Genomic DNA, 27,649 nt, shown 5'->3' on the forward strand with positions numbered 1-27,649 from the left:
CAGCTCGGAGCCCCCTCCTGCACCCCAAACCTCTCAGCTCAGCCCACACCCCAACCCCCTGCCCATGCCCAGTGAAAGTGAGTGAGGGTGGGGGTGGGAGCAATGGAGGAAGGGGGATGGAATCAGCAGGGGCGGAGGCTTGGGAAAGGGGCGGGGAAGGGGGCGCAGCAAGGGCATTCCGTTTTGTGTGACTAGAATATTGGCAACCTTAGGAGGACTGTGGGGGAGCACAGGGGTGCGTGGCAGGGGTGGCCCCAGGCCAGGCAGCGACGGGGGACAGGCAGGCGCCCTAGCCCGTCCGCATAAAGCTTCTGCAGCTGGCTTGGGAAGGCCTTCGTGCCCACAACAAAGATGGCGGCGCAGGAGCCCGACCGGGCGGGAGCTGCTCTAGCCTCCGCTCCCAACTCTATGGCGGAGGGAGTCACCTGTTGCTTTCAACCTGGCTGCGCGGGACCCGGCCCGGAGGCAGCGCGAGGCCGCGGCGGGGACGCGCAGGAGGCCAGGTGACGCCCCGCCCCCGCACCCTTCCCCCACCCGTCCGCCCACCTGGGGCCGCATTCCCAGCCGCCTGTGTCTGTCCGGCTGGGACTCCCGGGTGGGGGGGGTCCGTGTGTCTGTCTCCGGGGGGCGGGGCGGGGCGGGGAGCGCGTCCGTGTGTCTGTCCCCGGGGGCCCCTGAGTGCAGGAGATAGCAGGGTCCCTGCGTGCTGGGTGCAGCTTGGGGGCCGCTCCACTGGCCCTTGTGCCCCAGCCACCCCTGGGCAGTGAGCGCCTGCCTAGAGCCACCCACGGGCACCGGTGGCTGCAGGTGAGAACTAACCCTGGGAGTGGCAGGGGCAGCAGAAGTGCCATGTGGGGGCAAAGTGCCAGGTCTGAATGCCCTCCTTGGGCCCAGTGGCCAGGCCTGAGCACCTGGGTGAGACTGCGTGTCAGACACCCAACAGACGTGTGTGGAATGGCCAGGCCATAGTGCCATCCACGGAGTGTTGGATTCATCCGTGGGGCTGTGCTAGCATAGCTGATGGCATCCACACAGTACCTTTCTCTGCAGATCGAAGGTGTACTGAGACTAAGGCCACATCTAAACAGCCTCTGATTTTGGGTGCCTTCGTTTTTAGGGTTGCCCAGCTTGACACACCTTTGCCCAACTTCTAGAGATGCTGAGAATTCAGCCAAAGTCATTAGGAACTGTGGAGCTGTGACTGCTCAGCCAGGCCCTTCTGAAAATCAGCCCCAAACTATCTAAAGTTAGACATCTAAAAATGGCAGCATTCAGGATAGGGGCCACTTGCTGCATTGCCCATGGTAGATCACTAGGGCGACAGGTTTTCAGCAAGTCAGTGGCAGAGCCAGAAACACAGCCCAGTCCTGATTGACCACTAAAGTGCTACTTGCATCCCTGAGACTCCTTGAAGTGGTTCTATCTCCATGGTTCCTAATTTCCCTTGGTGGGGATTGTGTACACACGCAGCCAGAGAGGTTCTCATAACATCACACCAGTCTGCCAAGTCCCGAGATAATTGTATAGCCCTGTTTACTTTTGTGTGTTTTATTTGATGGCTGTCACGTGACATTTACAGGAAAAATATCTGACTATAATAAAAAATAAATGTGCCTTTGTCTTCAATCCTCTTCCATGTTTGTGTTGTTTTTTTCTTTTGCTGGTGATCTCTTAGGTTTCTTGGTAGTGGATCTGGGAAGACGTGTATGAGATGGGGGAGTTAAACTCTAGCTTTTTGTATTTTAGTTTGACTTCCAGACACTTAATAATAGTGGGATTGTGATATTCGAAAGTATCCTGACTTACAATCATACAACTATCTAGAGTTCATATTCATGCTTCTGGCCTATTGGCTAACATACTATAAAAGCTACTGGGACAGGGGGTCTTGAAAAGTGACAAAGCTATAGCAAATTCATTACAAAAGTTACGATTAGTTTAACTTTAGGTACCGGTACAATATTTACTTTTATCTAGTCCCAGTTTGTTTGTGTAGCACCCAGATGTATGGAGATAGCTGCTATTTAACCAAATTACTTTTTAAAACAGCATTAAATTAGGAAATAAGGTACTTCAGGATGTGTGTCATGCTGAGATGACATTTAGCACTTATTAGCACTTGCTCAAAGTGTTTTATAAACATTAACTAATCCTCCGAACTCCTTGTGAGGTAGGAAACTGAACATTATCCCCATGTTACAGAAGGGAAACTGAGTCAAGGAGATTAAATAACTTTCCCAAGGTCACACAGCCAGTCTGTGTCAGAACTGGGATTACAGCTCAGGACTGTTTTTAACAATCAACCTATTATTCGGGTGGTTTAACACTTGGCTTTTGAGGCCCATGCTGAAAATGCAAAGGTGCTGGGATGGCACAGCTCAGCCTCCATCCTCTGGTGTCTTATTGCTTTAATAAGACACACAAGTAATGTTTCATGGCTGTAGCTGGGACCACAGCTTCTTTTGCTGGTTAGGAATAGGATTTTGCTGTATTAATTATACACTCGAGATCCCTTCCAGTCCTCCAATTCTATGGTTTTTCAAGCCCCACCACAGAAATGTAGAACTTGAGAAATTTTGCCACAAAATTCCAAGGCTACTATGCCTATTAACATATTCAGCTTAATATTTTACTTGTATATAGTACCTTTCATCCTGAAAGATACTGTAGTGTCCTTTGCAATAGAGAAGAAAAATCATTTGGTAGTAATTAGTATAAAGGACATTCTTTTACGCTACTACATAAGGACAGATTCCTTGTCTCTAGTTCCTAAGCTACACATTCTGAGCTTCCCACACTAGGTCTCCCTAATTCTTGGCTTGGGCTAAACAGTCCTAGAATGAACTGCTGACTATACTACAGGTACCAAAAGGCTTTACAAAGCCTAGCTGTGATCCTGTAGTCCTTACTCGGGCAAAACTTCCATTCACGTAAATGTGAGTTTTGCCTAGGTAAGGGCTGCAAGATAGGGCTCTGTATACATACAGCACTACTGAAGTGCAGCCATCTCTGGAGAGGAGGGTTGCAGCTATCCAGTGCACAGCATGCTGTGTGACAGGGAGGGAGGGAGGGAAAATTCTGGCCATTGCCAAATGTACTGTGTGTTGTATTAATTAGAAGTATCAGGCTGGAGGGTATTGAGTTGTTGATAGAAGCCTGTTTTACTGTTGCAACACTGTAAAGTTAATTGGGTTATGTGTACAAGAACCCTGACCTGCTCTCCTATAGCAACCACACCATAAAAGTCCTTCAGACACTTGTTTTGCACAGAACAACAAAAACCAAAGCATAATCTGGAACTCTAAATATCCTGGAGGCTATTGATTGTGGAAAGTTTTCTTTTAAGTTTAACAAAGTGTTTCAGAGAGTAAATTGTTTGTTAGAGTCTGTTGCTTGTACTGAAAGTTCTGGGGGCGGGGGGGGGGAAGCAGCATGAGTCGGTTCGCTGTTGGATTGTAGCTAGGGAGCTGTTGTTGAAAAATGTTCCTTTTTTTGTTTTGGCTGGTTAGGTTTTGGGGGTTGTTGTTTTGTTTTAAGACAGGCAATGCATAAGAAGGGGGAGAGAAAAGAACAATAAAGGAAAATATAGCTGCTGTCTCTAATGCCTGCTGTTCTGTTGAACAAGCAGCTCATACATAGGATCCAGAGCAGAAAGTTCACCTGTCTATCTCGCTTCCTCGGTCTTGGGACAGCATTTGGAACATGCTTCTGGTCAATTTCCTTTGCATCAGGGCAGGATGCTGTCTTAGCTTGTGGTAGTGTTCAGCTAATTTTCAGAGTTGGTTAAACAAAATTAGAAAAAAAAACAGAAGGGAATAAAATGGTCCCATGAGTGAGGAGGCCACAGCAACCTTAACTCTGATTTCCAGAGATAATCTGGAATCCAGCAGCAGTTGTCTGACATCCTTGCTGGTCTAGTTACTGCCCTGGATGTACCAGAGTATTCCGCAGAGGCCACAATTTGCAGGCTGAAGTGGCGGCTTTCCATATCCCAAGGATCCCACCATTCCAATAACTCTCTTTCAAACAGTGTCTAGAAGGGACATGATGAACCATCCCTGTTCCCTCACTTTAACCATTCAAGAATAATCTCCAGTGCCTGAAACATCGACACCTTCCATTTACTGAAGCCATCAGGCTGTTCTGCTAATTTGTGATCTTCTAAAAGTCTCTTACAGTTGGTATGGCTACTTCCACCTTTTCATGTTCTCTATATGTATAAATATCTTCTTGCTGTATGTTCCAGTCTATGCATCTGATGAAGTGGGCTGTAGCCCATGAAAGCTTATGCTCAAATAAATTTGTTAGCCTCTAAGGTGCCACAAGTACTCCTGTTCTTTTTGCGGATACAGACTAACACGGCTGCTACTTTGAAACCTAAAAGTCTCTGGACATCATATGGCCTACCATGATTTTTTTTTGCCCTTTAGTTTCAGCAAGACTCCAGCCCAGTGTGTAGGCCTCACCACAGCATCTATCCTTACAAAAAATTGCTGGAGGATCTTTAATGTTCGTGTAGAGCAGACACGGCATCTTTTAAAAGCAGCAAAGAGTCCTGTGGCACCTTATAGACTAACAGACGTTTTGGAGCATTAGCTTTTGTGCATGCATCCGACGAAGTGGGTATTCACACAAAAGCTCATGCTCCAAAACGTCTGTTAGTCTATAAGGTGCCACAGGACTTTTTGCTGCTTTTACAGATCCAGACTAACACGGCTACCCCTCTGATACAAGGCATCTTTTGTTTTTTAAGGTCTCATCTGAAAGATCCACAGGCTGTAAAGTGCATGGAATTCAGTGTATCTACTACAACGAGACAAAAGATAAGAAGCTTCCACTGGGATTTGATCCTGTGTTTCCAGAGCAGAGAGATTTGAAAGATGACACTTAAATAATTTATACAATTATAGACGTGCCATCTTTAGCTCTCTAGTTAATATAAAGGGCTTTGACATGGATCTCTGCACCAGTAGGAAAAAAAAGTTGTGTTGTATGTAAGAGAACATTCTCGTCCTGCCTGTAAGTGAAATTCTGGTAGTCTAGCAACAGAGACTCATGGGCCTGCTACCCTAAAGTAACAGGTGTTAAGAGAAACTGGGAAAAAATCTGAATTTGGGGATAATTCCACCTCCAGAATGTGTGTGTTAGTCAAGAAGTTTCCAGGATAAAATGAAACTAGGTATTTCCATTAGTACTATACCATGATAACCATACCATCACTATAGGAGAGTGTTTTCTGGAGCTCCATTGCAAAGACCCAACGTGTAGGTCATGTAAGGGGAAGGGGAAATTCCTTCTGTTCATGCAGGTACATCAGAGAACGGATGTGGGTAGCACTGGCCAGGACAGTTTATGGGGATGTCTATACAACAAAAGCTGTGCATGAGCGAGCTTGAATCCAGCTGTTGTGGGTAACGATAGCAATCGAGACAATGCAGCGTGGGCTTATCTGTGCAGGGCTTGCACTACCTGGGTTGGAGCCACGTTGTGCTGTCTTTCACTGCTATTGTTATCCGTGCTAGCTGGATTCAAACTAGCTCAGGTAGGCTAGCCCGTGCACAGCTACTGCTTTGTAATATACCCTGAGATACGTAGGATGGTGTAATAACCTGTTGAACCATAGTATCAAGAACGCTGTGAGCAAAGGTATTTGATAGAGAAAGGAATAGATTTTCAAGTAGTCACTTCACACCTTTTTCTAAATGACACCACTTTTCTCTCAGCCCAGCTTGAGAAATGACTCTGATCAAGTGAGTTTTGTGGAAACCAAATAAGCAGTCCATCCAATATGGCAACTTGAACCCATCCTGCCAGGATACCTGTATTCAGCTGGTAAGCTCCCCTGAGCACACTGTTGGCACTTTAATAGGTTGGGTTTTATTATATATGACCCTCCAAAAGATGACAAGGGATTCCAGTGGTCTGAGATCTTCAGCTCTGACAGTGTAAAACTATCAGGTTGTAATCACAGCCAGGGGATGACACAATCACTTCTGAAAGAACCGATCAAGGCAGAATGACAGCAATGCCATTTCTTGGCTATGCATGAAAGAAGAGCTACGTTTTTGCATAGGAAACTAGGAAGAGTTCTCAGGCCCATTTTATAATGGTGAAAAATAATTAAGGAGTTCTGCGTGGAGAGCTGAGCCAGCTAACCCCCACCAAAGAGGTGGTTATGTTAAAATCCACACTGCAGTTGTGGCTGGAGGCTTAAAAGAATGATAGCATCGTTTCAGTACAATTGTGTTTGCGCCCTGGGGAAAATTATTTCCCCTGCTTTTAGATTTCTCACTGCATTATAAACCTCGTCCCCTTCAAAACTCTGCTTAAAGGATGAGATCTGGTAACAGAGCCCCCAGTTAATCCTCTCACGTCATAAATAGAAGAAGATACGGCACCAAAGACCTTTCTGCTGTCCTAAAGTAAGGCATTCTGAAACTTCGATAACACAAAACAAAATTTGCAAGGATTAGTTTGATCTTGAAGAATCAGTTTCCAAATATTTTTCCATGGTTTTTTATTTAGTTTTCTCTATTTCAGGAGAATAACTACAAACGAAATCTGATAGGCAGGAGAGCCTTCAGCCTTCACAATCATTCCAGATGAATGTGCCACATGAAAGGGAAGGAGAGGTCTGAGATACAAGGTCCTGTATCACTGGAAGAGAAATTCTGGATGGTCTGTGTCCCTTAGAAGGAGGTCTGTCTCGGAGACAGGTGCCTGGGTCGGCAGGTGTGCTTGTCCTCTTTCATTTTTCTGAGGGCTCAATGCTTGTGGTCTCCAGTGGAGTACATTCAGGAGATCTTACAGCCTTTAAATTAAAAACTTTGAATATAATGGCTTGGCTTTGTAATGAATAGGTTTATCTAAGTACGGCTCTTGTTGATGGATATGGTAAAATACTATCCTGTTGACGTGTCATTCTGAGACGTATAATTAAGAGACTACGCCAACTGGCCCTCTCCTGGCCATACATAATATTCTGAAACCAGATGTTTTTCCGTTTGCTAAGTGGGGCGTGGGAGCCGATGGAAGCCACATACTTTCATCGCCTCCCTGTTTTCTGATAAAATAACTGATGGAGCATTGTCTCTTCTGACCATTCTAGCTAGGACTGCTCTGCTCATGAAATTGCATCTGAGGATAGTGTAATGAATCCACTGAGCTATAATAGGTCAGCAGAGGGCAGTGTGATGAATCTGCTAAGGGAGACTCTGCTGCTGGTCTTCTAGTTCTGGAGTGGCAGGTGCTGGATCAGCAAGTGAGAGAAGGTTCCAGCAGCTGGGAGGACGGTTGGAGATGTGGGGGAAGAGTCACTAAGGCAGCAGCCGAGGGCAACCGAACTGGGGTTCCTGGAATTGCTTGTGCACAGTTTAAGAATAACCAGACTCATGTAGATAAGAACATGCACATGCAAACACACACATCACATTATGCCTGACTCAGTAACACCCATTTCTCTCCAGCAACCGAAACTAGCCTCCTGCAAGGCCACTGAAATCAGACACTGCTCATCCGAGAGGCAGCCTTATCCTATCACGCCCATCTCCAGAGGGGTTTCATAGAGAGAATGCTAGTTACATAGAATCGACTAGTTTATCGGCCTTCGACTGATAAGCTGAGGTGACCTCCAAACTTCAGAAGGCCGAATCCCATAAGGCCGTTGCTTTGACTAGATTAGTCTCTTAAGTTTACTAAAGTAGTGATTTCCAGACTCGTGTGAGTTGGAAAAGAATGGACTCCAATGCTGGAGCTGCTAGTCCTACTGGGCCCAGACATCTGGCAGCAGTGGGGACCTAGCAATGGCGCTAACTCCGTTACTGAAGTTGTCAGGTCTGTCATTTAAAAACCATCTTGCTGTGAGGCTGATCCATGAACTAACGCTTCCTTGCAAATTTCATTGATGTCCTCTGCTGAGATGGATGCTCTGCATTCAGTTTGGGATCTGTTAATGATCTGGGAGTCAGGAGACCTGGGTTCTGGTTCCCAGTTCTGCCAGACATCATGTATGAACTTGGTCAAGTCACTTTACTACTTGATGACTCAGCTTCCTCGTCTGTAAAATAATAATGACTACCATCGCAGGGAAGTTGAGGCCTAACCAATATCTGTGCATTGAAAGGCGTGAAAAGTATAAATGTCTTTGATTGAGAAAAGGTGGCTGGATATTTTTTATTTTGGGGGGGGGGTACACTAAATAATAATCACCAGTATTTTATTGCTGGTCTGGGCTTGAGCAAAGGAGACTGTCTTTGCCAATTTAGTCTGCCTGGACAGGGAATAAATCTGGACCATGTCCTGCCATAATGCTGCTACCACAATCAGCACATCATAGGCTAGCTGCTCTTGGTGAGTAGGTATCCCAAGGAAGAAGAGCCTTCAAAGGAAGGTGATCTCTGGCTGGGAGGAGAATGGGAAATGTGCATTGGCCCTTAAGAGTGTGGCCCACTGAGGATGGGGTTAAGCAGTATGGGGAGATAGAGCCTGGTTCAGGCATCCCAGAAGACTGTCTCACATTCTGTGGTGGTGGTTGTTTTGGTGGGGTGGGTGTCCTTTGTCACTAATTGATATCAAAGAACAGGGGGAGTTCGTAGCATATAGTGTTATGAAAAGGCTCCCTCTGTAGCTCCAGGAGCTCAGCAGTGGAGACATTCTTCACCTTTGTTTGTCATTTTCCTCTGTGGCAGGGAAGTTGAGGGCTATGGAGGACTCACTGAAAATCACTCAGATTATCCAAACTCTGCCCATGCCTCCTCTGGCATGGAACTTCTCATGTATATATCACAAAAGGGTTTCCTTTCTTCAGAGGCCTGTTAAAGGTGGGTTTCTCTGAGAACAAAATCATAAATCTGGCTGTATTAGGAGATAAAAATGAAGTTTGGGGAGATGCTAAAATAGTCATTCTGAGAAAGCTTAGAAGGACTCTACGCACATTGACTGAAGCTTCTTTCTAATGTCTGTCTGTCTACTTCCCATAAATGTGGGACATTCTCTTTGTTTGGAAACCAACCTGGGTAATTCTGGGGGACAAAATAGTTACAAACCGACATCTTCTCAGGAGTTGTCAAAGGTTTTGGAAAGGGATTGTAAATGATCAGTTAGTAGTTGGTCTAAGCTGCAACATTCCAGTTGCTGATTTATTTATCCTTTATGTTCCTCTCCTCCCAGTCTGATGTTCCCCTGCAAGTGCCGTTGATTAAGGAGACAAGTGACTTTGCCAGTTCTATTGATCAGAATACATTACTAGCAACTAATTTATGGACCTCGCAGAAGTGCCTTTTGATGTGGTGGGCTGTGCTCTATTGTTCAGTAAATTGGGTTGTCAGAAAAAGTTGTTACATTTTATTGTTACAGTTCTCTCGCATAGCAATATTGGCCAGCCTTGTGGAAATGACGAAAATCTCTTCTCCTACCAGCAGAATGTCATGATGGTTCTGAGTAAGAGGGTGATGAACTCTCTCCCTACCAGTAGTGACTGTAACAAGGACATTCCAGGTGCTCTGTATTTATTGTCCATCTATGGTTTCTGTAAAGGCTAATGACCTTTCTTGGACTTGCAAGCTCAGGGAATTTGCTAGTGACCAGCGATTGCAGGTTGGGCTTGGAATCTGCAGAACTGTTGCTTAGTACAGTCTCCCCAACAAAGAGATTCTGAGGTCAGAATTTTGCTAGTAATTAGGTTGATGGTGCTTGAGGCAGAAGAGAATCTAGCTCTTCTGTGGATAAAAAGTTGCAAGGTTGATGATGGCAAACTGATTTTTGCCAGTCAACTAAGAAGATGTGATTCATTTAAAAAAACACATGGACAGCAGAGAGGTGTTTGTTTATGATCAGCTTCCACAATTGATGATATGACATTTACAGAAGCAAGAAACTTACTAGCAAAAAGTCCTCCTAAGCGGAAATGGAAAAGCAGTGCAACAAGCAGACACATAAAGGGGTGGCATATGGCCAGGCCTCCATGTTGGAGAGCTCTTATTAGAGTACTTTCTTGCTTTTGTTTTATTGCAATGTTATGAAATGGGAATTTTCATGTTGCAATTACTGCAAAAAGCCTTTTTGGTTAATAATAATACATTTGCCTTGCTGGAGATGTCTTCCTTCCTTTGTTGTTTTTGCAGGTATGTTATTTATTTAGCTTCTTTTTTTGATGCCCCTCACTGTGAGCATTTGAGCATCTCCAAAGAAGAATGATGTCAATACCACCTCATTATTACTTACCTATGGGAAAGAGTCAGGCAGGGGAGGGGTCTTTTAACTATTACATTTAGAAACGTGGGAATACTGGCAGAAGGCTGCAGTTGCAGAAGAGCTTGGGAGAACAAGTGGGTTTGGCCTTTAGCTCTTAACAAATTGAGATTGGTGGTGGTTCTTATTCCAGCTGATAGTGAGTACTGTAGTCTGGGTCCAGCTGCTGTGAAATTCTGTCTTCGGTGGTAATGAGCCTCCCCCACTGTGCCGGTGAAACTGAGCTGTCGTGGGAAGTTTTGGTGGCACAGGGAAAGATGTCCTTCAGGACCCATTCCAGGCAAGACTGAAAACCAGGAGAGCAACCTTGAACTGGACTTTGTCCATTGGGGAGTCAGTGCAGGGACAAGCAAATCAGGGTAACATATTCCCAGCAACCTATGCTGCTGAGCAGAAGAGCTGCTGTATTTTGAATTCCTGACAGCTTTGTCATGACTTGGGGCTTGCTTTGTTCCTAAATATAGAGAACTGCAGTAGCTGGGCCTAGGTGTTACAAAGATGTAGATCATGATGGACAGATCTGAGTCCAGTAGGATTGGGTGTGCCCCTCTGGCCAGCAGCAGATGGAAGTGGGTGTTTCATCACTGCATATGTTGTTGCCCAGGCTCAGTGCAAAGATTTGGAGGACCTCAACCAGACCACAGCAACAATCTGATGGCAGATGCCTTTGATAAATGGGGCTGTTATAGAATGAGGGAGTTTCTTCTCCCCCACCAGTATTGCTACAGTTTTGTCTGGGCTCATCTTCAGCCAACCACTCTTCATCCAGGTGCTAATCTCAGCTAGGCAATGAGAAAGCTGGGTGACAGGGTTATCTCTGTTTGATGTAAAGGATGCATTGAGCTCAGTGTCATCTGGGTACATCTGGCTTTCCAGCTCATGGTCTCCCACTAACTGCCACAGTGGCTTCTTAGAGAGATTGATAGGAGGGGGATTTAGCCTTGTGAGTCTTCTAGGGAGAGGTGCAATTGCCCATAGTGACCCTGGGAAGAAAGGCCAAAACCATTGCAGGCCATTTCCACCTACTCCTGCCTCTGGGATGCAGGACAGGAAAGTTTAATAATCAACAGTATCAAATGCTGCATGGGAGTCCACCACGAGGAGTATAGATGGTCTTCCCTGCTCCCCACAACCCATTTAGTTTAACAAAGAGAAGGATACGGGGTGACTGGATCACAGTCTGCAAGTACCTACGTGGGGAACAAACATTTGATAAGAGAGGGCTTTTCAGTCTAGCAGCCAAAGGTCTAACACAATCCAATGGCTGGAAGTTAAAGCTAGACAAATTCAGTCTGGAAAGAAGGTGTAAATTTTTAACAGTGAGGGTAATTAGCCCTTAGAATAACTTCCCACGGTCATGGCGAATTCTCCATCACTGACCATGTTTAAATCAAGGTTTGGTGTTTATCTAAAAGATCTCTCTATTCAGGGTAGCACTCTGGCCTGTGCAATGCAGGAGGGCAGGCTAAATGATCGCAGTGGCCCCGTCTGGCCTTGGAGTCTGTGAATCTCTCCCATTTGCCAGAGTTGTTTACTCTGCTCCCTGCTCTGCCCGAGCACAGAATGCTGCTGTGATGGGTTCTAAACCCTGGCATGGTTGGCAGAGTACCTGCCAATGTGGTGCCACTGTCTGGTGTTCAGCCTGCTGATGCAGGGGGTTCTGTGTCTGGAGATAAATTCCAGATGGCTCTTGCAGAATACACAGGAGCCCTGCTGCTCTCTGGCCAATGGGGGGCCTTCAAAACTCTATTCACACATGAAAACAAAGCTTATAACCTGGCTGGAAGTGCTGTTCCCTGCAGGGGCCCTCAAACCCGCTGCTGAGCACAATGGGGTAGCTGTTTGTATCCAGTTAGCTCTGGTAAAGTCTTCTCTCAGGAGATGTGTGCAGCCTTGATTCCTATCAGAGCTGGTGCTCAGCACCTCACAGGGTTGCTCTCCTAGAGGCCTGTGCTGCCTAATTTAGGGTTTGATCCTGCTCCCAGTTAATCAAGGGAGTTTTTCCACTGACGTGTACTGGAAGTGTGATCATGCCTGTAGATTGTAAGCTCTTTGGGGTTGTGACCACGTCAGGCTGTCTGTACAGTGCCAACATCGCTCACCAGGAATCATGATACCATCCTCAAGTAGGCGTCTGTGCCCACGTATGTAACTCAGGCCCTGCAGTGAGAGGTTGCCTGCTGTGCCATCAGCTGGCATGTACCTCAAGCACAAGAGGGAAGTTGAGTGAGACAGCTGGTGGGATAGCGTCTCTCCAGCGGTTCAGACTGCACTCTGACACTAGCAGAGAGAGCGTGGGTGGACAGTGCAGTCCTGCCCTTGCTTGTGTGGGAGGTCTGTGATCCTTAGAACGCCCCTGCTCAGTTACTGTTATTAAATGCTCCCATTGTGGTCACATTCATCTACAGAACAGCTCATTCACAAAGCACAACAGTAGGCTCCTGTTTGTGCAGGATTCTGGTGGCGCTACTCTGCCTGACCAGGAGACCTTTGATATTTTGGCTGGCAGACTAGTTGGCTGTGCCCTGCCTGGTATTCCCTTGTGAAAGCTGCTATAGGCTGCCCTTTCCCTGAAAGGCACTATCCTGGCATTTACAAAGCCAGGCATCACTGAAAACACTGTTAGCTGGAAGAGCCGTCCTCTCCCTCAGGGAGCAAGCAATACCCGAAGCCTTTCTTCATCGGAGTCCATCCTGCCATCTGATTCTGCAACGCTGCAGCTTGCCATGTGTTAGGATTTCTTGCTGTACTACACCTGCTGAGCGGGGGAGCTTTACTCTGCACTTGTGAAAGCCTTTCACACCAGTAGCAGAGAGAAGCTGTGAAACACAGAGCAGTCGGACTATGTTGGGCTGATATCTCTGGTGGCTCCTCATACTGCAGGTAACTCCTATGACAGTTCCCCAGGGCAATGTGCTGGACCGGTGGAGTTCATGAATTGTTTTGATTGCATGAGCCTACATGGAGGTGTTGTGCATGTGAATGCTCTAGTCTCATTCTTGCCTCTGAAATTATATGAGGTTTTTTTCCCCACTTAAAGAAACCCATTTAAAGAGACATGGATCTTGAAGGAATCATTCGAGACTCTCTGATGTGCTTCATCCAGTCCCACATCCCTGATGCCGATCTCAGGTATGTTCCAGCTCATCTTTTGAATTTGGACTTTCTATTAGTTGCCCCTTTGCCCCTTTTATTAAACTCCAGGTCTGATGATCTATCCTCCATGTATTGTATTCTGCTGCCCCTCAATCTAGATCTCAGGGGTGCATGGAATTTGTCCAAAGTCTGCTAGAACCCTCTCACCATCCGTAACTTAGTGTTACCATTTAGTAGCTTCCAGTGAAACTAAGGAATAAGGTTATTAACTTCTTGTGCAGTAACACAGATCTCTCTAGCACCTATCATCTTAAAGGGATCCCAGAGTGCTTTTCAAACAGCAGACTGATATACCCGTACATAGTTTATATAACAAGAACTTTGCCCACTAGTGAAATGCAGCCATCTCTAGGTTGGAATGCGGTGGCTGTTTTGCAGTACGTGGCAGCCGTGTGCAGGTTTAGGACAGAAAGCAAAGAAGAGTAATATAGAAGTAGATTGTTGACCTGAAATTCTATCTACAAAGTGCAATTACCCTTGGAATCTGCCCGAAACACCAGAATTAACATTGTCACAAGTCTTCAGGACCTTGCTCAGACATTGTAACTCCAACAATATTGTCCTCCCTCCCCCAGCAGTGTACTGGGATATTACTTTAGTGATGACTGGGAAGGAAGACGGTCACAAATTAAACTGTACAAGTCATTTTCTGCAGGACCTCAGATTATCCCTGAAAATCTGCCCTACAACTATTGACGAGGTCCTACCTGCCTTCACTTGTGAGATCTGATTCAATCACAGCACAGGAAGCTGGCCAAGTGGGTCCTGTGACTGCAGTTGCACTAGGTGGGAGGGCACTAGAGGTGTGAGTATCTGTTAGCTCAAGTCCCTACGCTTGTGTTCTCCTTGTCTCCAGCGGGATGGATGAAGTCTTCTTCTCCTACATCGCTAGTGTCCTGGAAGAATTAGGTTCACCAGAGTCATCCGAGGAGAACTTTGATATGGATGCCTTTGTGGAAATGATGGAGGCATATATCCCTGGCTTTGCAGAAATCAACAGGTGTGTGCCTCTAATCATCTGGGACATACGTGCCACACTCAGGAACTGGGTCTAAGTGTCTTAGTACCACAGAGCTCAGTTGTCGAATTAAGCAGCTCAGTGCTTTGGTTTAAGGATCTTCTGGTCCCAAAACCATGCAGTCGTGTACGGAATCTGGCCTTTACTTGGTTATGTGATGACTAATACCAGTACAGATTGCAATCAGGCCCCAGGCCTTCTGAGACCCCAGTTTTTTGTACTGGATTTACTATGGTACTAGCCTGCTGCACACATTGGCTTTACAGGGTCCATCTTTCTAGATCAGTGGCTCAGCAATATGGTTGTTTTGCATAGATTGGGTTGCATGTGCTCAGTGTAGAATTCCAGAAGCAGCTGTCTGCTGTTAGTGACTCTCACAACCCCTGCCAGGTGTGTGGGGAATACTACACAGATACTATACAGTGATTTCAGGGTGGGGGACTTGTAGGTACCTAGATCAGCAGGAGAAGCTTGTATTGGAAGGCGACAATGCTTATGCTCCCTATGCCAATCACACTGCAACTGTCTCTTGCAGCGGAAACATTTGTGAAATGATGTTTGCCCTCTCGGAAAGGCTCAGCGAAGCTCGCAACAAAGGTAAGTTGTACGGTGGGCGCTCAGGCATGCGGAGGTGCATCAAGGATGTGGTTTTAGTCTTAAATTCCCTGAGGGATGGGGAGCGTCGCAGAACAATGCATGATCTTGCTATTTTAAGCTGGGATATTTAGGAGAGTCTCACATGAGAGTCTGAATCGCTTGACTTCTGATCGGATTGTCAGAGTCTTGACAGGAGCGTGTGGGAGGGTTGGTAGCTTGGAATGCACTTGTTTGTGGCTGAACTAGAGGCACTTGTGTGGGAAAATCCACTTGAACAAATCCCTAGGGTTGCTGGTTATCCCAACCGCATATGAAGCGAATGCAGAGTAAGGGGAAGGTTCCCTGTACAAGGCTATTGCCCCTGACGTATCTAGAGGGGTCTTGTGTATAGTTTGGAAACAGGATTGGACAGACCAGGTCAAATCCTCCTTCCAAAGCCAGTAAGTTGGGGATTTCTCTCTGCATTCCCGTTAGCAGCATGGCTCAAGGGTTGCAAACCCAGACAGTCTATTGTACATGATAATTAGCCTGAGAGAATCAGCTGGATTCTCTGTCATTGGCGTCTGTAAATCGAGATAAAGGAACTGCTCTACCCCACCCAGGAGTTAGGGGCTGGCTGCAGGAATTTCTGGGTGAGGGTCTCTGATCTGTGCTATGCAGGAGGGCAGACATAATGGTCCCTTCTGGCCTTAGAATCTGAGAGTCAGCTGTATCAGTGCAGTAAAGCAAAGCAGTAGCTTTCTGCCTGAGAACAAATGTGTAAAATCTCTGGTGGTGAGACCCATCGGGGCAGAGGGGTCCAGATTTTGCCCAAATGAAGCCTCACTGGCATCTCATCTGGAGCCAAAAGGCCCCACATAATAGAGCAGACTGCCCTGCCCTTATTGTGCATACCAGAGAGCAGCCTACAGATAACATAATAATACACAGCATGGCCACAGCACCCTCCAAGCTACCATCTCAAGGTGCCTCACATGCACGGGGAAGTATCGCCTCCACTTTACAGATGTGGAAACTGAGGCATATACCTTCTAAATGACTTCCTCTTATCACACAGGGAGTCTGTGTTAGAGCTGGGAGAAAAGAACCCAGGGATCCTGATTCCCAATCCAGTGCACTAACCATCTCTCACAGACACATGCACGCACGACAATGCTGGCTTCATCAAAGCAGCCTGACCACATTGCACGCTGGGCCTTACAGTGTGCAAGAGCCTTGCCTATATGTGAATTAATTCCCAGACAACAATTGAGAGTACGTACCAGTTACTTAATACAGGGATGGTGTAATTTACCCCAATCCCAGCTATACAAACCCCAGAAATTCATTTAAAAGATTACGGTGTCACTTAAAAGAAATCCAAACATGTTAAGATCTGGAAACACACAGTTAAGGCACCCAAGCAACCTTAACTCTGCCCCACTGTGGGCTGTATGAACAAGGTGGCAGCCATATCTGGTTGGCAGTAGTAGGAGAGCATTGGCTGGAAACCAATCATGGAGAAAGGAATTTGTGCTGGCATACGGCACAGTAGCAACCTTGTCTTTTCCATAACGAAAGGTATAGGTAGCAGTAACCTTTACAGGGTTGCTCATAAATAAATGTGCACTGTGTCTTTAAGGAAAGGTTTGCCAAAAGGCTGTGGAAAGCATGAGCAGAGCCCCTGCTGAAGAGCTGAACCAGAGCGAAGAGCAGGGGGAAGGAGCTTCTGATGAGAGGAGGCTGCATATACCAGCAGAGGGAGCCATAGCTCAGGTACTGGGATGTTGCCATAGAGAACTAGACACAGGACAGACAGAGTTGCATGCCATAGGTTACCATGGGGGTCTGGACATAATCTGGCTCTGAGGGGCTATATGTGGTGTAGGTGGCCAGAAGCAGTATTCTCTCAGGATGTGACCTCAGCTTGTGTGATATGATGAGCAAGGTCTTGTCAGTTCTGGGAGGGGAAACCTCCCAGGAAAACTCAAAGGTTGCCAGAAGTGGTGTGGGCAACTCCACAGCTCGTGCTCTTCCCTCTGAATCAGCATGGAACCAGCCCTGCAGCGGGGGGACGCTGTGCTACTTTCTGGATGGGAGGTAGCAGAGGGTCTGCCTGCTTGTCATTAAAGATCCCATGGACTTTTCACAAAAGCCAAATTCCGACTGTCTGCTGCATTCTGCATCCCTAAACCCCCCCAAGTTCTAATTTCTTATAGTTTCCATTTCCTGTCCTAAACCATCATACAGCTTCCCCTTTCCACCGGACAGGTGGCTGCATTTCAGTGGTCGGTGCCGTGATTCCTGAAGAGACAGTTTGCAAAACTTGTTCAGAATGTTTGTACTGTGCTGGATAACAAGCACTGATTAAATACGAGCCATTGTCCTCCATCCCCTCTGTGCAATTCAGGGACAAGCCGTGCTCCAGCTGTAGAGAGCATTGCTCAGCTGGTATCCCCACTGTGAGCACTTCCCTGCACACCCGGTCCCATCCCTGCTCTCTTTCCCCCTGCACTGGGGCTAGAACGTGCTTACTGATGCCCTATTCTTGCTTGGTGATTGTCACCATTTGCTACTTGCTTTATAGAAACTGTCATTGCTGCACTTCAGCATCTCTGCTGCAGCGGTAGCATGCTGTGCTTAAACCCCTCCCGCCCCCATTCGCTGCGACTCCACACGCTGGGAGTGCCAGTTGTCAGGGCTACAGGTAAATGGGCCAGTTCCCAGAATCTCTGTCTCGGGGGGGATGGATGTGCAGCAGCACAGTAGGCAAATGAGCCAACACCCAGAAGACCTACCTTGGGGAACTGCTAATCTGCTGGCAAGAGGTAGGCCAATAATATCCAGACTCCTTGCTGCTGTGTGCGCGGGCAGGGCCTGCAAAGAGCTAAACCCATAACTAGCTCCCCAGCTTCAGGGATGAGGCTTGCACCTGCCCCTGTGAGAAGACCTGGTTCTATTGAAGCTGTGGAAAAACATCTGGCTTAGTGGAAACCAATTTTCCTGGCCTAAAGTGCCAAGCCCCTCGCTGCCCTCCAGGCTCATCCCAGGTCTGTCTCACCCTGACCAGGGAGCAGAAGGTGACCTGAAGGATGGGGTGGAGCTGCTCCTGGAGATGTTCCCAGCCTGCACCCTCAGCCAGGCTCAGAAGGCACTGGCCATGGTGCTGGGAAACCTGGAAGAGGCGGTACAGTTACTGGTGGAGGAGAAGGTGGAACCTGGCCCAGGGGGCGCTAACCTGAAGGTATTGTGGCCCTGACAGCAGCACTGGGGGATGGGTATTGGAGGAAGCAGTGTCCACAAATACAGCAGGGCATCACACAAGTTGAAACGTGATTCTTTACCTCTGAAAGTGGCTGTGGGGATCTTCCATGTCCCCATAGCAAATGGAAGAGGCCAGCAGGTCTTCACCCTGTGAGTAGAGCAGTGAGAGCCCACTGAGCTGGCTCCTTCCCCAGGAACTCCAGGTACAGGCTATCCAGCCTGCTGGGCTGCCATAAGAGAGGTTGTGCCACAGGCATTCTCCTCCCCTAACATCAACTGGCTGGCAGCCAGGGTGGCTTCTCCACACAGGGACTAGCTAACAGGATGGAATTGAACAGGCTGATTGCTTTGTAGCTCACCCACATCCTTTCCTACTCTCTAATCCCAGGAGACAGCAAGGCCCCGCCGAGCACCCAAACAAGAGGACCTCAAACGATTTATCTTACAGAAGTAAGTACCAAGCAGCAAGGATCTGCTCATGTCCTTGTTGAGTGGCAAGAACGGGCTCTGATGAGGAGCTCAGGGAAAAGGTCACAAATAGAACTTGCCCACCCAGGCTACCCTACCAAACCAACCTATCCGAGAGCTTTGGTATGTGTCACTCTGCAGTTGAGCCATTGGTAAGGAGAGGATCCTGGCATGTCTGGGCCATGGCTAATCTCAAAATGCAGGTCCAGTCAGAGAAGGGCTGTGAACTCTGCTCGGGGTGTCCCCATTGATTCTTACAGCCATATTTGGTTCAGACGAGCCTAAAGCCGCTATGCATAAGTGCAGAAGCTGCACCTGCACCCACCCAGCTGGGATCTGCCCCTCCCTATGTCACCACCAGCAATAAGCAACAGTTGGAATTCAGCTGGCGGGTGTGAGCAAGGCAGAATGGAACCCAGCTCGCTTTCCCAGAGCCGTGCTGTCTCCCAAGGGCTAACCTAGCTCCAGCTGATCTGACACAAGCTTGGCGTGATCGCGAGGGAGCAGATGCGTTGACTTAAAAAGGTGCCACTTAGTCACATATGCTAACCTCACTTTAATGGTGGCATTGGCAAGGTCCTGCCCTTACAACACAACTCAAGCACAGTGATTGAGAGCAGTCCTCTAGCTGGAAATACACAGGAGCAGCTATTCTAGCTTGGGGGGTGGGGGAATGACCAAGGCGGGCTGTGCTGTCACATAGTTGTATTGGCTCCAGAGTGGGAACAGAAGTAAAGAACTCATCAGTGCCGTGAGCAAGTACCTGTGCATCAGTCAAACATGGAGCGAGGTGACACTTTACTCCTCAAACCAACCCCTTTAGTAAAGGATTATAGTGCATTAAGTTTTGAAGGAGTCATCTCTGAAAGGAGAGATGCAGCCACTTCTGCACTGTGCTACCAGGAACCCCCCATCGTGTCCTTCAGCTGTGTGGTGCTCAGAACACGTCGTCGGTGATACCCGCCCACAGAGATTGGAAAGTAACTAACCTGCTTCCTAAAATAGATCAGAACTGGGCCCTTACATCTCTGAGCAGCTCTTGATAGGGCAGGATTATGGCCCCAGATCCTCCAAAGTATTTAGGTGCCTAACTCCCATTTAGGAGCTAGGCACCTAAATACCTTGGTGATCTGGGCCTGCCTGAGCAAACCAAGTAGCCAGTCTGCCTTCAGGTACACTTCACACGGCCTGGGACATCACCCCAGGCTCCAGGGACCGTTAACTGGTTGTGCAGGATCCCACCCATCGGAAGGATAGCGCCTCTGATGCTGCAGTACCTCCTCCCTCCCACTGTTAGTCCTAGGCTCATCCCCAGTGTTCCAGCTGGAAGTGGGGGGCAGCAGGTGTTGAGGTCACACTGAAAATGGGGTAGGGGGGTAAGGAAACAGGATGTGAGTAGCCCATGATAGTCAGTGTTGTGTGTGGCAGCTTTCACTAATGTGTTCGTTTCAGATACATGATGGTGGACAGCGAGGAGGACCAGAAAACACACAGGCCGGTGCCGCCAAAGGAGGTGAGGAGAGCCACACTCGGCATGGCTATGAGAGTCTTTGGCTGTAACAGGGTCTAACTACCAGTCGGCAGCAGAGCAAATCTGCCACAGTGAAACCCCCGTTCATAGAGCCTTTGGCTGGAGGGAAGAGGGAACTGGTGCAGCCAAGAGAGGTGTAAGAAGGGCAGCAGGGGCTGCCCCCCCCCCACGGTAGCTCCCCCCCCTCCGCCCTGAGGCGCACCCACCCCCCCACAGCAGCTCCCCACCCTCCGCCCTGAGGCACTCACCCCTGCTCCGTGCACGAGCACCCCGAGCACGCCGTTGCTGCTTCACTTCTCCCACCTCCCAGGCTTGCGGCGTCAATCAGCTTACTTGCTGCAGGCGGCCCTCCCTGCGCTCCCCTGCCTCAGCTCCCTCTGCCTAAATGCCGGCAGCGACCGGGGTGGCCGAAGATCCGGCCGCCGCGGTCACTGCCGAAGAAAATGGCGCTCCCCAAATCCCAGTGCCCTAGGCGACCATCTAGGTCGCCTAAATGGTTGCACCGGCCCTGATTGCACCTGACCCACAGACCCACCCAGGGCTCCCATCACTTTCCACTTCACTTCAATTTCACTTCCTTCCTAGGCTCCCAAGAAACTGATCCGCTACATTGACAACCAGGTGGTGAGTACAAAGGGAGAAAGGTACAAAGACATTAAGAAGCCAGAGAGTGAGGAGATGAAGAGAACTTACATCAGCCTCAAGCCAGCCAAGAAATACAAATTCCACTGACGGATGTTCTCTCCAAGGCATCGTCCTCTACCCTGCTGCCTGAGGCATGGAGGGACAGCCCTGAGGCTTTCTACACCCCTCTAACTGGAACTAACCTACCACTGGGAGCCAGCATGCTGCTGTCAGCCTCTAATTATAGCATGATGCCACAGAGGATCCTGTTCAGCAACGCTGTTTGTGTAACCCTCCAAATTGTCCCGCCACAGCCAGGAGCCAGATGTCGCTATGGTAAATTTGACCAACCCAGCTGCTGTGTGTCCTGGACCTCTCTGCCATTCCTTGCATGGGGATTTTTTTATAGCTAATGTGTGGCTAGTGCAGTTCACAGCCGTCTTTTTAAATGTGTGTGCAATTATGTTGATTGTGATGGTTAGTAAAGATGGTGTGAATCAGTGTGGAATTCAGACAGACCATGTCTGCTCCTGGGAAGGGTCACCAGGGTCTCATGGCTGGTTGGAGGCTCAAGCTGCATCCTTCTCTCTCTCTGCCACACCCCTGCCCGGGGCATGAAATGGTGCCTGCAGACTGGCTACATGCAGCTCCTTTAGCAGTTTGAATGCACAGTGAGTGTAAGGGCTTAGGCTAGAAACTAGGCCTGGTATTGTGCTGGCAGAGGTGTGGGGAGCTCACAATTCCTGCTGGATCTGCGGTACCCCGATGCGGCTAGCAGCCGAAGCCACCCCTAGGGGGCCCTGCTATTTCAGGGCTGGAACCTGAGTGGCAGCCAGCAGCCCTGTAATGAGCAGGAGACACTGCTCAGGATGAAGGCTTGCTACACTTCTGACCAAACTAAGATGTGAACTGAGTTCCCTGGCAGTAAGAACCCACAGAGGCCTCACTCTTCTCCCTGCTGTAGCAGTTGGGAGTCAGGCCCCCCCCTCTCCAGGGCTACTGTCACTTTCCCCTCCAGCCCATACTTGGAGCTAGGGCTGTGACTCCTAGCTCTCATCGAGCCACGTGCTAAGAACAGCAGGGTAGCTACAGTAGCACACGCAGCGAGTGGTGGTACAGGCTAGCTGCCCGGTCAGGGTGACTAGCCTGTGCCACTGCTGTTGGGAGATGGCCCACCCAGAGGGAGCAGAGCCCTCTGGTTTCTGACAAGGTCATGCCAGCATGCTGCAGCTATCAGTGAGACGCCCTCCCCCGAGCTCAGCAAGCCCTGTCCTGGCTGGGAGGAGAGCTCACACTTCCCCTTCAATAGGGCAGAGGTGGTCTGGTTTATTCAACAGTTCTGCAGCCAGTCCATGGCAATAGTCCCTGCACAGTGTTCTGCTCTCTGTACAGCCGATGCCCAGCATGCTGGGCTTAGAGATTTTAAATATTGCTTAAATAATATATCCCATTTACCAGCCGACCTGGCCCTGCCGGGACGTGTTCAGCACCACGGTGCTGCTGAGAGCGCCTCTCGCTTTTCAAACCACTGCAAAGGGCTGCTGCTTCCCCCAGGAGGCAATGAGGGAGCCCCATTGCAAACACAGCAGTGGCTAAAGAGCACCAAGGGGGCAAGGGGTAGAGGGAGGTCAGGGAGCCCGATCAGGACCAGCCACACTGATGGGACTGACTGCTCCCTCTGAGAGTCTCAGCAGCAATTTCTTAAGCACCCTCCGGGAGGCAGAGGCCAACTGGGTTCTCTCCCCCCTTCAGCAGCAGCCATCCCCCTCCTCTAGATCTGAAGGTTAATGAAGGGGGCGAATCCAACCCCGTCCTGCAGAAGAACAAGGGCCCTCTGCAGCGGCAGCTCCACATCCAGCTCCACCCCACGGCCACGGAGGATGCTCAGGCTGGACTCGGCCACCTTGTGACAGTGTTTCACCTTCAGCGAGCGCAGCTTGGTGCAGTACTCGGCCAGGACCCTGCCAAAAGAGAGCGCAGGCTGGAGGCCACAGCTCCTGCTCCAAGCAACCCCCCTGCCCTGTTACTGGAAGATGAATCTGTGTTACACCCAATACCCCTATCCCATGGGAGGAGGACCTTGCCTGGGCATGAGCACATGCAGAAGATGATAATCTGGTGATCAGCTCAATCCTGATCCCTCTCCATGGCATCCCAGAGAGCTTACTGTAGCCAAGCCCACATCGGTGCATCTAGTATCTACACTGTCCTCTAGGGCTTGGCAGCAGCCTCCCCCAGCAGCGCAGAGCTCCCACTGCACCCAGCACCACAGAAGCAAGCAAGGAAGAGACCCTGCCTCCCTTCTCCCTGATCTCCACCCCCCACTCTGACCCCACGTGGAGGGCCCCCACCCTGCATGCACAGTTAAGCAAACTTGGTACCTAATGGACTCGTTCTTGACTCGCAGACACCCGGTGAGGTCCAGGTGCTCCAGCTCACGGCAGCACTTGGCAATCTCCTCCACTGCCGTGTCGCCCACGTTGGCATTGACAGCCAGAGAGAGGGACTTCAGCCTGCTGCACTTCTGCACCAGGTAGCAGATGGCTTCATCCTTCAGCTGGCGACAGGCTGTCAGGTCCAGAGACTCAAGTCCTTTGCAGTGGTCAGCCAGGCTGCGCAGAGAGAGGCTGTCCACCCACTCGCAGTGAGCCAGGGAGAGAGAGCGCACATTGGGGCAGCTCAGCGAGATGGCCACCAGGGCATGCCGGCTCAGCTGCAGGCAGCTGCTCAGCTGGATCTCCTGCAGGTGGTGGTTCTGGCCAATCACAGGAAGCAGCTCCTTGTCAGTCAGCCAATCAGAGCAGTTCTGGAGCGCTAAATGTTGCAGGACTTCATTGTCTTTCAGAAGGTTACAGAAAGCAGCTTTGGGGAGATGAGGGCCAACCTGTTGGGAGAACAGAGAAAGAGACCTCCAGTGTTTCAACACTGCCCTGGCTCTTAGTTTCTCTCCCGCACCAGTCTCTTCCTTGCACTAGAGACATTAAAGAGCCAGAGGAGACCTGGTAGGTCACCAAATCCACCCCCCCTGCCAGGGTTGCAGCACTTCCTGCGGCTTCTTCTCCACTTCACTGGCCCAAGTGATGGGGCTCCTACAGCTTCCCTTAAGAGACCAATCCACAGTACAAGAATTCTTGCCATCAAGAAGTTATTCCAGCTCTTCAATCCAAGGTTACCTCCTCTTAATGCCCTTTCATTGCTTCTGTTTCTAAATCCTTGCCTCTCTACATTCTCCAGCTGTAAACACTTGCAGACAGTCCTGCCCCTCTTAGTCAGTGCTAGGGCAAGCAATGTCCATTTTGCTCTTTTTTTTAATTTTTCCCAGCCAGTCACTCCTTCCGTTCAATCTCTCCTAAGCTATGCAAGTTCCCATGTGAACGCACGTCTTTTGAATAACTGCGACTCAAGTGAATTTAGCCAGTTAGTAACAAACTGAATTTAACTAAATCCATTTGAGCCACTGCTACTCCATAATAAGTGTGTTCACTCAGACTTGCACTAAAATAACTCCACTGGTTTTATTTGTAACTGGCTTAACATCCACCTCTTACTATTTCTGTGCTGATTTGTGCGTAGACCAGCTCTTCACTGAGGCCCAACCTGTAATCTCCTGTGTTTCCTATTCAGCAGGAAGAGCCGTCCCTGCAGCCCCCTGTACCACCTTTCCAGTAAGCCTGGAAGAACACTTGGCTTGGTGAGTTCCAGCCCCTAAGGCTGGACACACCTGCGCACATTGTATTCCCATCCCCCCGCCTCAAGGAGCCAGACCCATCTAGACACATCATATTCCACACACAGCTGCATGCATCATTCCCACCCGCCTCCACACCTGGGCAAAACAGAGTGTGTCCCATTCCCAGCCTAGGGCCTCTCTGCTCCCGCCCTGCTGGTGCTTGGACAGGGCCACGGGAGGGGCTTCTGGTTTCATCATTCCTGTCAGCCTAATGGCCTATTATTAACAAACAAATCTGCTCACTGCTGAGACTTAAATCACTCCTGTCAGCCCCTGAAAGCATTGGGGGGCGGGGAGGTGTTAACCAGAGCAAATAATCTCACTGTGATTTGCCTCCCTCCCTCCCACCTAGCCTGACTTTCCCATTGTAGGTTCTTCCCACAGGTAACAGCTCTCCCCAGCGCCAAGTGTAGAACTGTCCCATACCTGGCTGGAGTCAAAGCAGCGCATGTTGGCCAAGTACAGCTGGATGAGAGTCTGGAATGGCTTGCTGACCCGCTGCAGGCTCAGGAGCTGTCGCAGCGGCAGATGGCAGAGGATGTGTGGCACCAGGATGTCCTCCCAGGGCAGGTCCAGGAGGTGGCCCCTTAAGGAAAAGCAAAGGCAGGTAAACCCTGGGGAGCCAGTTAGACCCTGTTTCTAGTAAAAGCCCAACCTGCTTCATGACAGTGGCTGGGCAGCAGCCAACCAGTATGTCCAGAAAACAAGCTGCCAGAAGGAGAAACTAGTTGCTAGAGGCTGCTGTTAGCAGACTCCCAGGTTGGGGCTGGATTTTCTCTCTCGTGAAGCTTCCCAGGGGATCTCAGATGTGCTCCCACTCCAGTCAAGCCCTCCATCCTTCAGGGTGTCAAAAAGACCTCCCAATTCCCAGCTGCTGGACAGGTGTTCTCTCGACAGTGAGGACAGTTAGCTGCAGTGCGAGGCCAACTGCACCCAGCCAGTCTTTTTAGCTCCTATTCTGTCGCACACCCAGTCCTTCCCATTCAAGGTCTAACCAGACAGGCGGTCTTCAGTGGGGGCAGCCAGTGTTACATGTAAATGGGGGGAGGGGCTGTCATGCAGGCCCTGGCATTATGTAAGTGGCTCTGCTGTGGCAGAACAGAGCCCAGCACCCTCTGATGAGGTGCAGAGGGCACAAGAAACACATCATACAGCAGAAGCAGCCTCCAGGGGGGAGAAAATACATTTTCTACTTCAAGTTTTGTCTTTATTTATTTTTTTTAAGGAACTGAAACATGGAGCAGTAACTAGATTTCTGTGCTTTAAAAGAGAGCTAGAGCAACTGCCTCAGCATGGCTGTCCGGCAGTAACTCTTCTAGCTACCATTGTGAGTGCCTCTCTGCAAACTAATTCCAGCAGCAGAGAAGGTAATTGGGGAGTCACTTCCACCCAGAGCCAGTAAATACACACTCCCCAGTCCAGCCGTGTCAGCAGTGCCTACACCTCTCCCGCCCTCCCCATCGCCCTGCTCATCACTGAGCTTTCAACCCAGGGAAAGCTACAGAGAGAGAGTGTCACCTGCAGAGGCAGCTGTGGCGGGGGTTGGTGATGAAAGAGGGAGCCTCCCATCGCTAGGGCACCAGCAAGGAATGACCCACTTCCTGCCCAGCAGCTGCGAGGAACCCTTGGGCCAGGGCAGGCAGGCGGGCTCCCATGCACATAGCAAGCCAGCAGCACTAAGTGCCCTCCTGCCAGTCTAGGCAGAGAGACCAAGCCCTGCATGGGTCACAGAGACCAGCTGCCTGCCCCCCGCCCCAAGCCGGGCACAGCTGGGGGCGCTGCCCCTCCCCCTCCCCCTCCCCCTCCCCGGCCGGGCACAGCTGGGGGCGCTGCCCCTCCCCCTCCCCCTCCCCCTCCCCGGCCGGGCACAGCTGGGGGCGCTGCCCCTCCCCCCCGCCCCAAGCCGGGCACAGCTGGGGGCGCTGCCTGCCCCCCCCCGCCCCAAGCCGGGCACAGCTGGGGGCGCTGCCCCTCCCCCCCGCCCCAAGCCGGGCACAGCTGCTGGTACCTGGGACAAGGCCGAGTCTCCCCTGGCAGCTCCATGGGGATCTGGTCCAGTCTTCGCCAGCCGGCCGGCTCGCTTACCCCGCCCCTCGCGATGACGTGTCAATGGCGCCGGGCGCCTGCTAAGCATGTCATCCACCGGCGTGCCGCTCAGCGGGGCGGAAATGCGGGTGCCCCCTCCGACAGACCAACTCAATCGAGCGCTACAGCGTCGACCCGTCCGTCCTCTGACGTGATCTGTCCGGCTAGACCCGCCGACCCGGAGAAAAACGATCCGGTCTAGGCCTGGCGGGGGTCCAGCCCCCAGGGCAGGCGGAGACTGATCCGCCCCTCTTCCAAGGCCTGCCTGGTCTGGAGGCGGCTCACCCAGGGCTGAGCTCCGTCCCTAGGTCTTGGGGGCAGAAAGTTTGTGTATCAACCCATAGGGCTAGTCTAGCCTGTCTGTGATCCTGGCCAGGCTTCCCAGCAAAGTGGGGTCCTGGCATTGGAGGGGAGACCACGAGAGAGATCACGTGCTGCAGGGAGCCCTAGGGGGCGCTCTCCCGAGCACCCTGGCTGGGCGGCCGTGGAGGTGGACCCTCTCCAGGGGTGGCCATACTGGTGGTCCTGGGAGTTGGGGGTTTCTGGTATATGGTGAGATATTTTTATACGCAGCAGCACCCAGAGGCCAACCAGCATGAGCACCAGTGCTGGGTGTTGTACAAATGTTACACTGTCCGCATCCTGGATCGGGCACCAGCAGGGAGGATCAGACCTGAGACCTCTGGATCTTAAAGCACAAGTCTGCTGTAAAAAAAAAACAGGAGTACTTGTGGCACCTTAAAGACTAACAAATTTATTGTAGCATGAGCTTTCGTGAGCTAAAGCTCACTTCTTCGGATGCATAGAATGGAACACACAGACAGGAGATATTTATACATACAGAGAACATGAAAAGGTGGAAGTATGCATACCAACAGGCAGAGTCTAATCAATTGAGATGAGCTATCGTTAGCAGGAGGAAAAAAAACTTTTTGAAGTGATAATTAAG

General features: G+C 49.9%; 2 protein-coding genes across 11 annotated transcripts; one reads left to right on the top strand and one right to left on the bottom strand.

Annotated features, from left to right (window-relative positions):
* The first annotated feature begins 218 nt into the window (after positions 1 to 218).
* On the top strand, positions 219 to 22,074 carry CUEDC2 (CUE domain containing 2). 9 transcript variants are annotated; one of them, XM_045024105.1, is made up of 12 exons: positions 229 to 503; positions 5,724 to 5,832; positions 6,541 to 6,732; positions 10,090 to 10,121; positions 13,289 to 13,380; positions 14,261 to 14,404; positions 14,958 to 15,019; positions 16,641 to 16,774; positions 18,069 to 18,242; positions 18,651 to 18,712; positions 20,183 to 20,243; positions 20,847 to 22,074. In XM_045024105.1, exons 5-12 carry the CDS (start codon positions 13,307 to 13,309, stop codon positions 20,991 to 20,993), a joined length of 858 nt encoding a protein of 285 aa, XP_044880040.1. In that variant the 5' UTR covers positions 229 to 503; positions 5,724 to 5,832; positions 6,541 to 6,732; positions 10,090 to 10,121; positions 13,289 to 13,306; the 3' UTR covers positions 20,994 to 22,074. The 9 variants fall into 9 exon arrangements, with proteins under 9 accessions (XP_044880046.1, XP_044880040.1, XP_044880041.1 ...); XM_045024106.1 differs by lacking the exon at positions 10,090 to 10,121; XM_045024102.1 differs by lacking the exon at positions 10,090 to 10,121 and having other exon boundaries at positions 230 to 503; positions 6,541 to 6,716.
* A 117-nt stretch (positions 22,075 to 22,191) lies between these two features.
* FBXL15 (F-box and leucine rich repeat protein 15) lies at positions 22,192 to 27,147 on the bottom strand. 2 transcript variants are annotated; one of them, XM_045024100.1, is made up of 4 exons: positions 26,624 to 27,147; positions 25,042 to 25,201; positions 23,267 to 23,769; positions 22,192 to 22,846 (listed from the first exon to the last, which is right to left on the bottom strand). In XM_045024100.1, the coding sequence occupies exons 1-4, from the start codon at positions 26,656 to 26,658 to the stop codon at positions 22,657 to 22,659; spliced, it is 888 nt and encodes a 295-aa protein (XP_044880035.1). In that variant the 5' UTR covers positions 26,659 to 27,147; the 3' UTR covers positions 22,192 to 22,656. The 2 variants fall into 2 exon arrangements, with proteins under 2 accessions (XP_044880035.1, XP_044880036.1); XM_045024101.1 differs by lacking the exon at positions 26,624 to 27,147 and adding an exon at positions 26,134 to 26,244.
* Positions 27,148 to 27,649: the final 502 nt, after the last annotated feature.

This window comes from Mauremys mutica, chromosome 7 (assembly GCF_020497125.1).
Source record: "Mauremys mutica isolate MM-2020 ecotype Southern chromosome 7, ASM2049712v1, whole genome shotgun sequence".
Lineage (NCBI taxonomy): Eukaryota > Metazoa > Chordata > Testudines > Geoemydidae > Mauremys > Mauremys mutica.

Bases quoted from the DNA above. Each gene is read 5' to 3' on its own strand.
- CUEDC2 (XM_045024105.1), top strand. From the start codon at position 13,307: ATGGATCTTGAAGGAATCATTCGAGACTCTCTGATGTGCTTCATCCAG. The intron at 15,020-16,640 runs GTAAGTTGTACG...TGTGTCTTTAAG, and splicing joins CAGCGAAGCTCGCAACAAAG to GAAAGGTTTGCCAAAAGGCT. The intron at 20,244-20,846 runs GTGAGGAGAGCC...CTTCCTTCCTAG, and splicing joins GGCCGGTGCCGCCAAAGGAG to GCTCCCAAGAAACTGATCCG.
- FBXL15 (XM_045024100.1), bottom strand. From the start codon at position 26,658: ATGGAGCTGCCAGGGGAGACTCGGCCTTGTCCCAG. The intron at 25,202-26,623 runs GTACCAGCAGCT...CTTTTCCTTAAG, and splicing joins GAGACTCGGCCTTGTCCCAG to GGGCCACCTCCTGGACCTGC. The intron at 23,770-25,041 runs GTATGGGACAGT...TTCTCCCAACAG, and splicing joins GCTGCTTTGACTCCAGCCAG to GTTGGCCCTCATCTCCCCAA.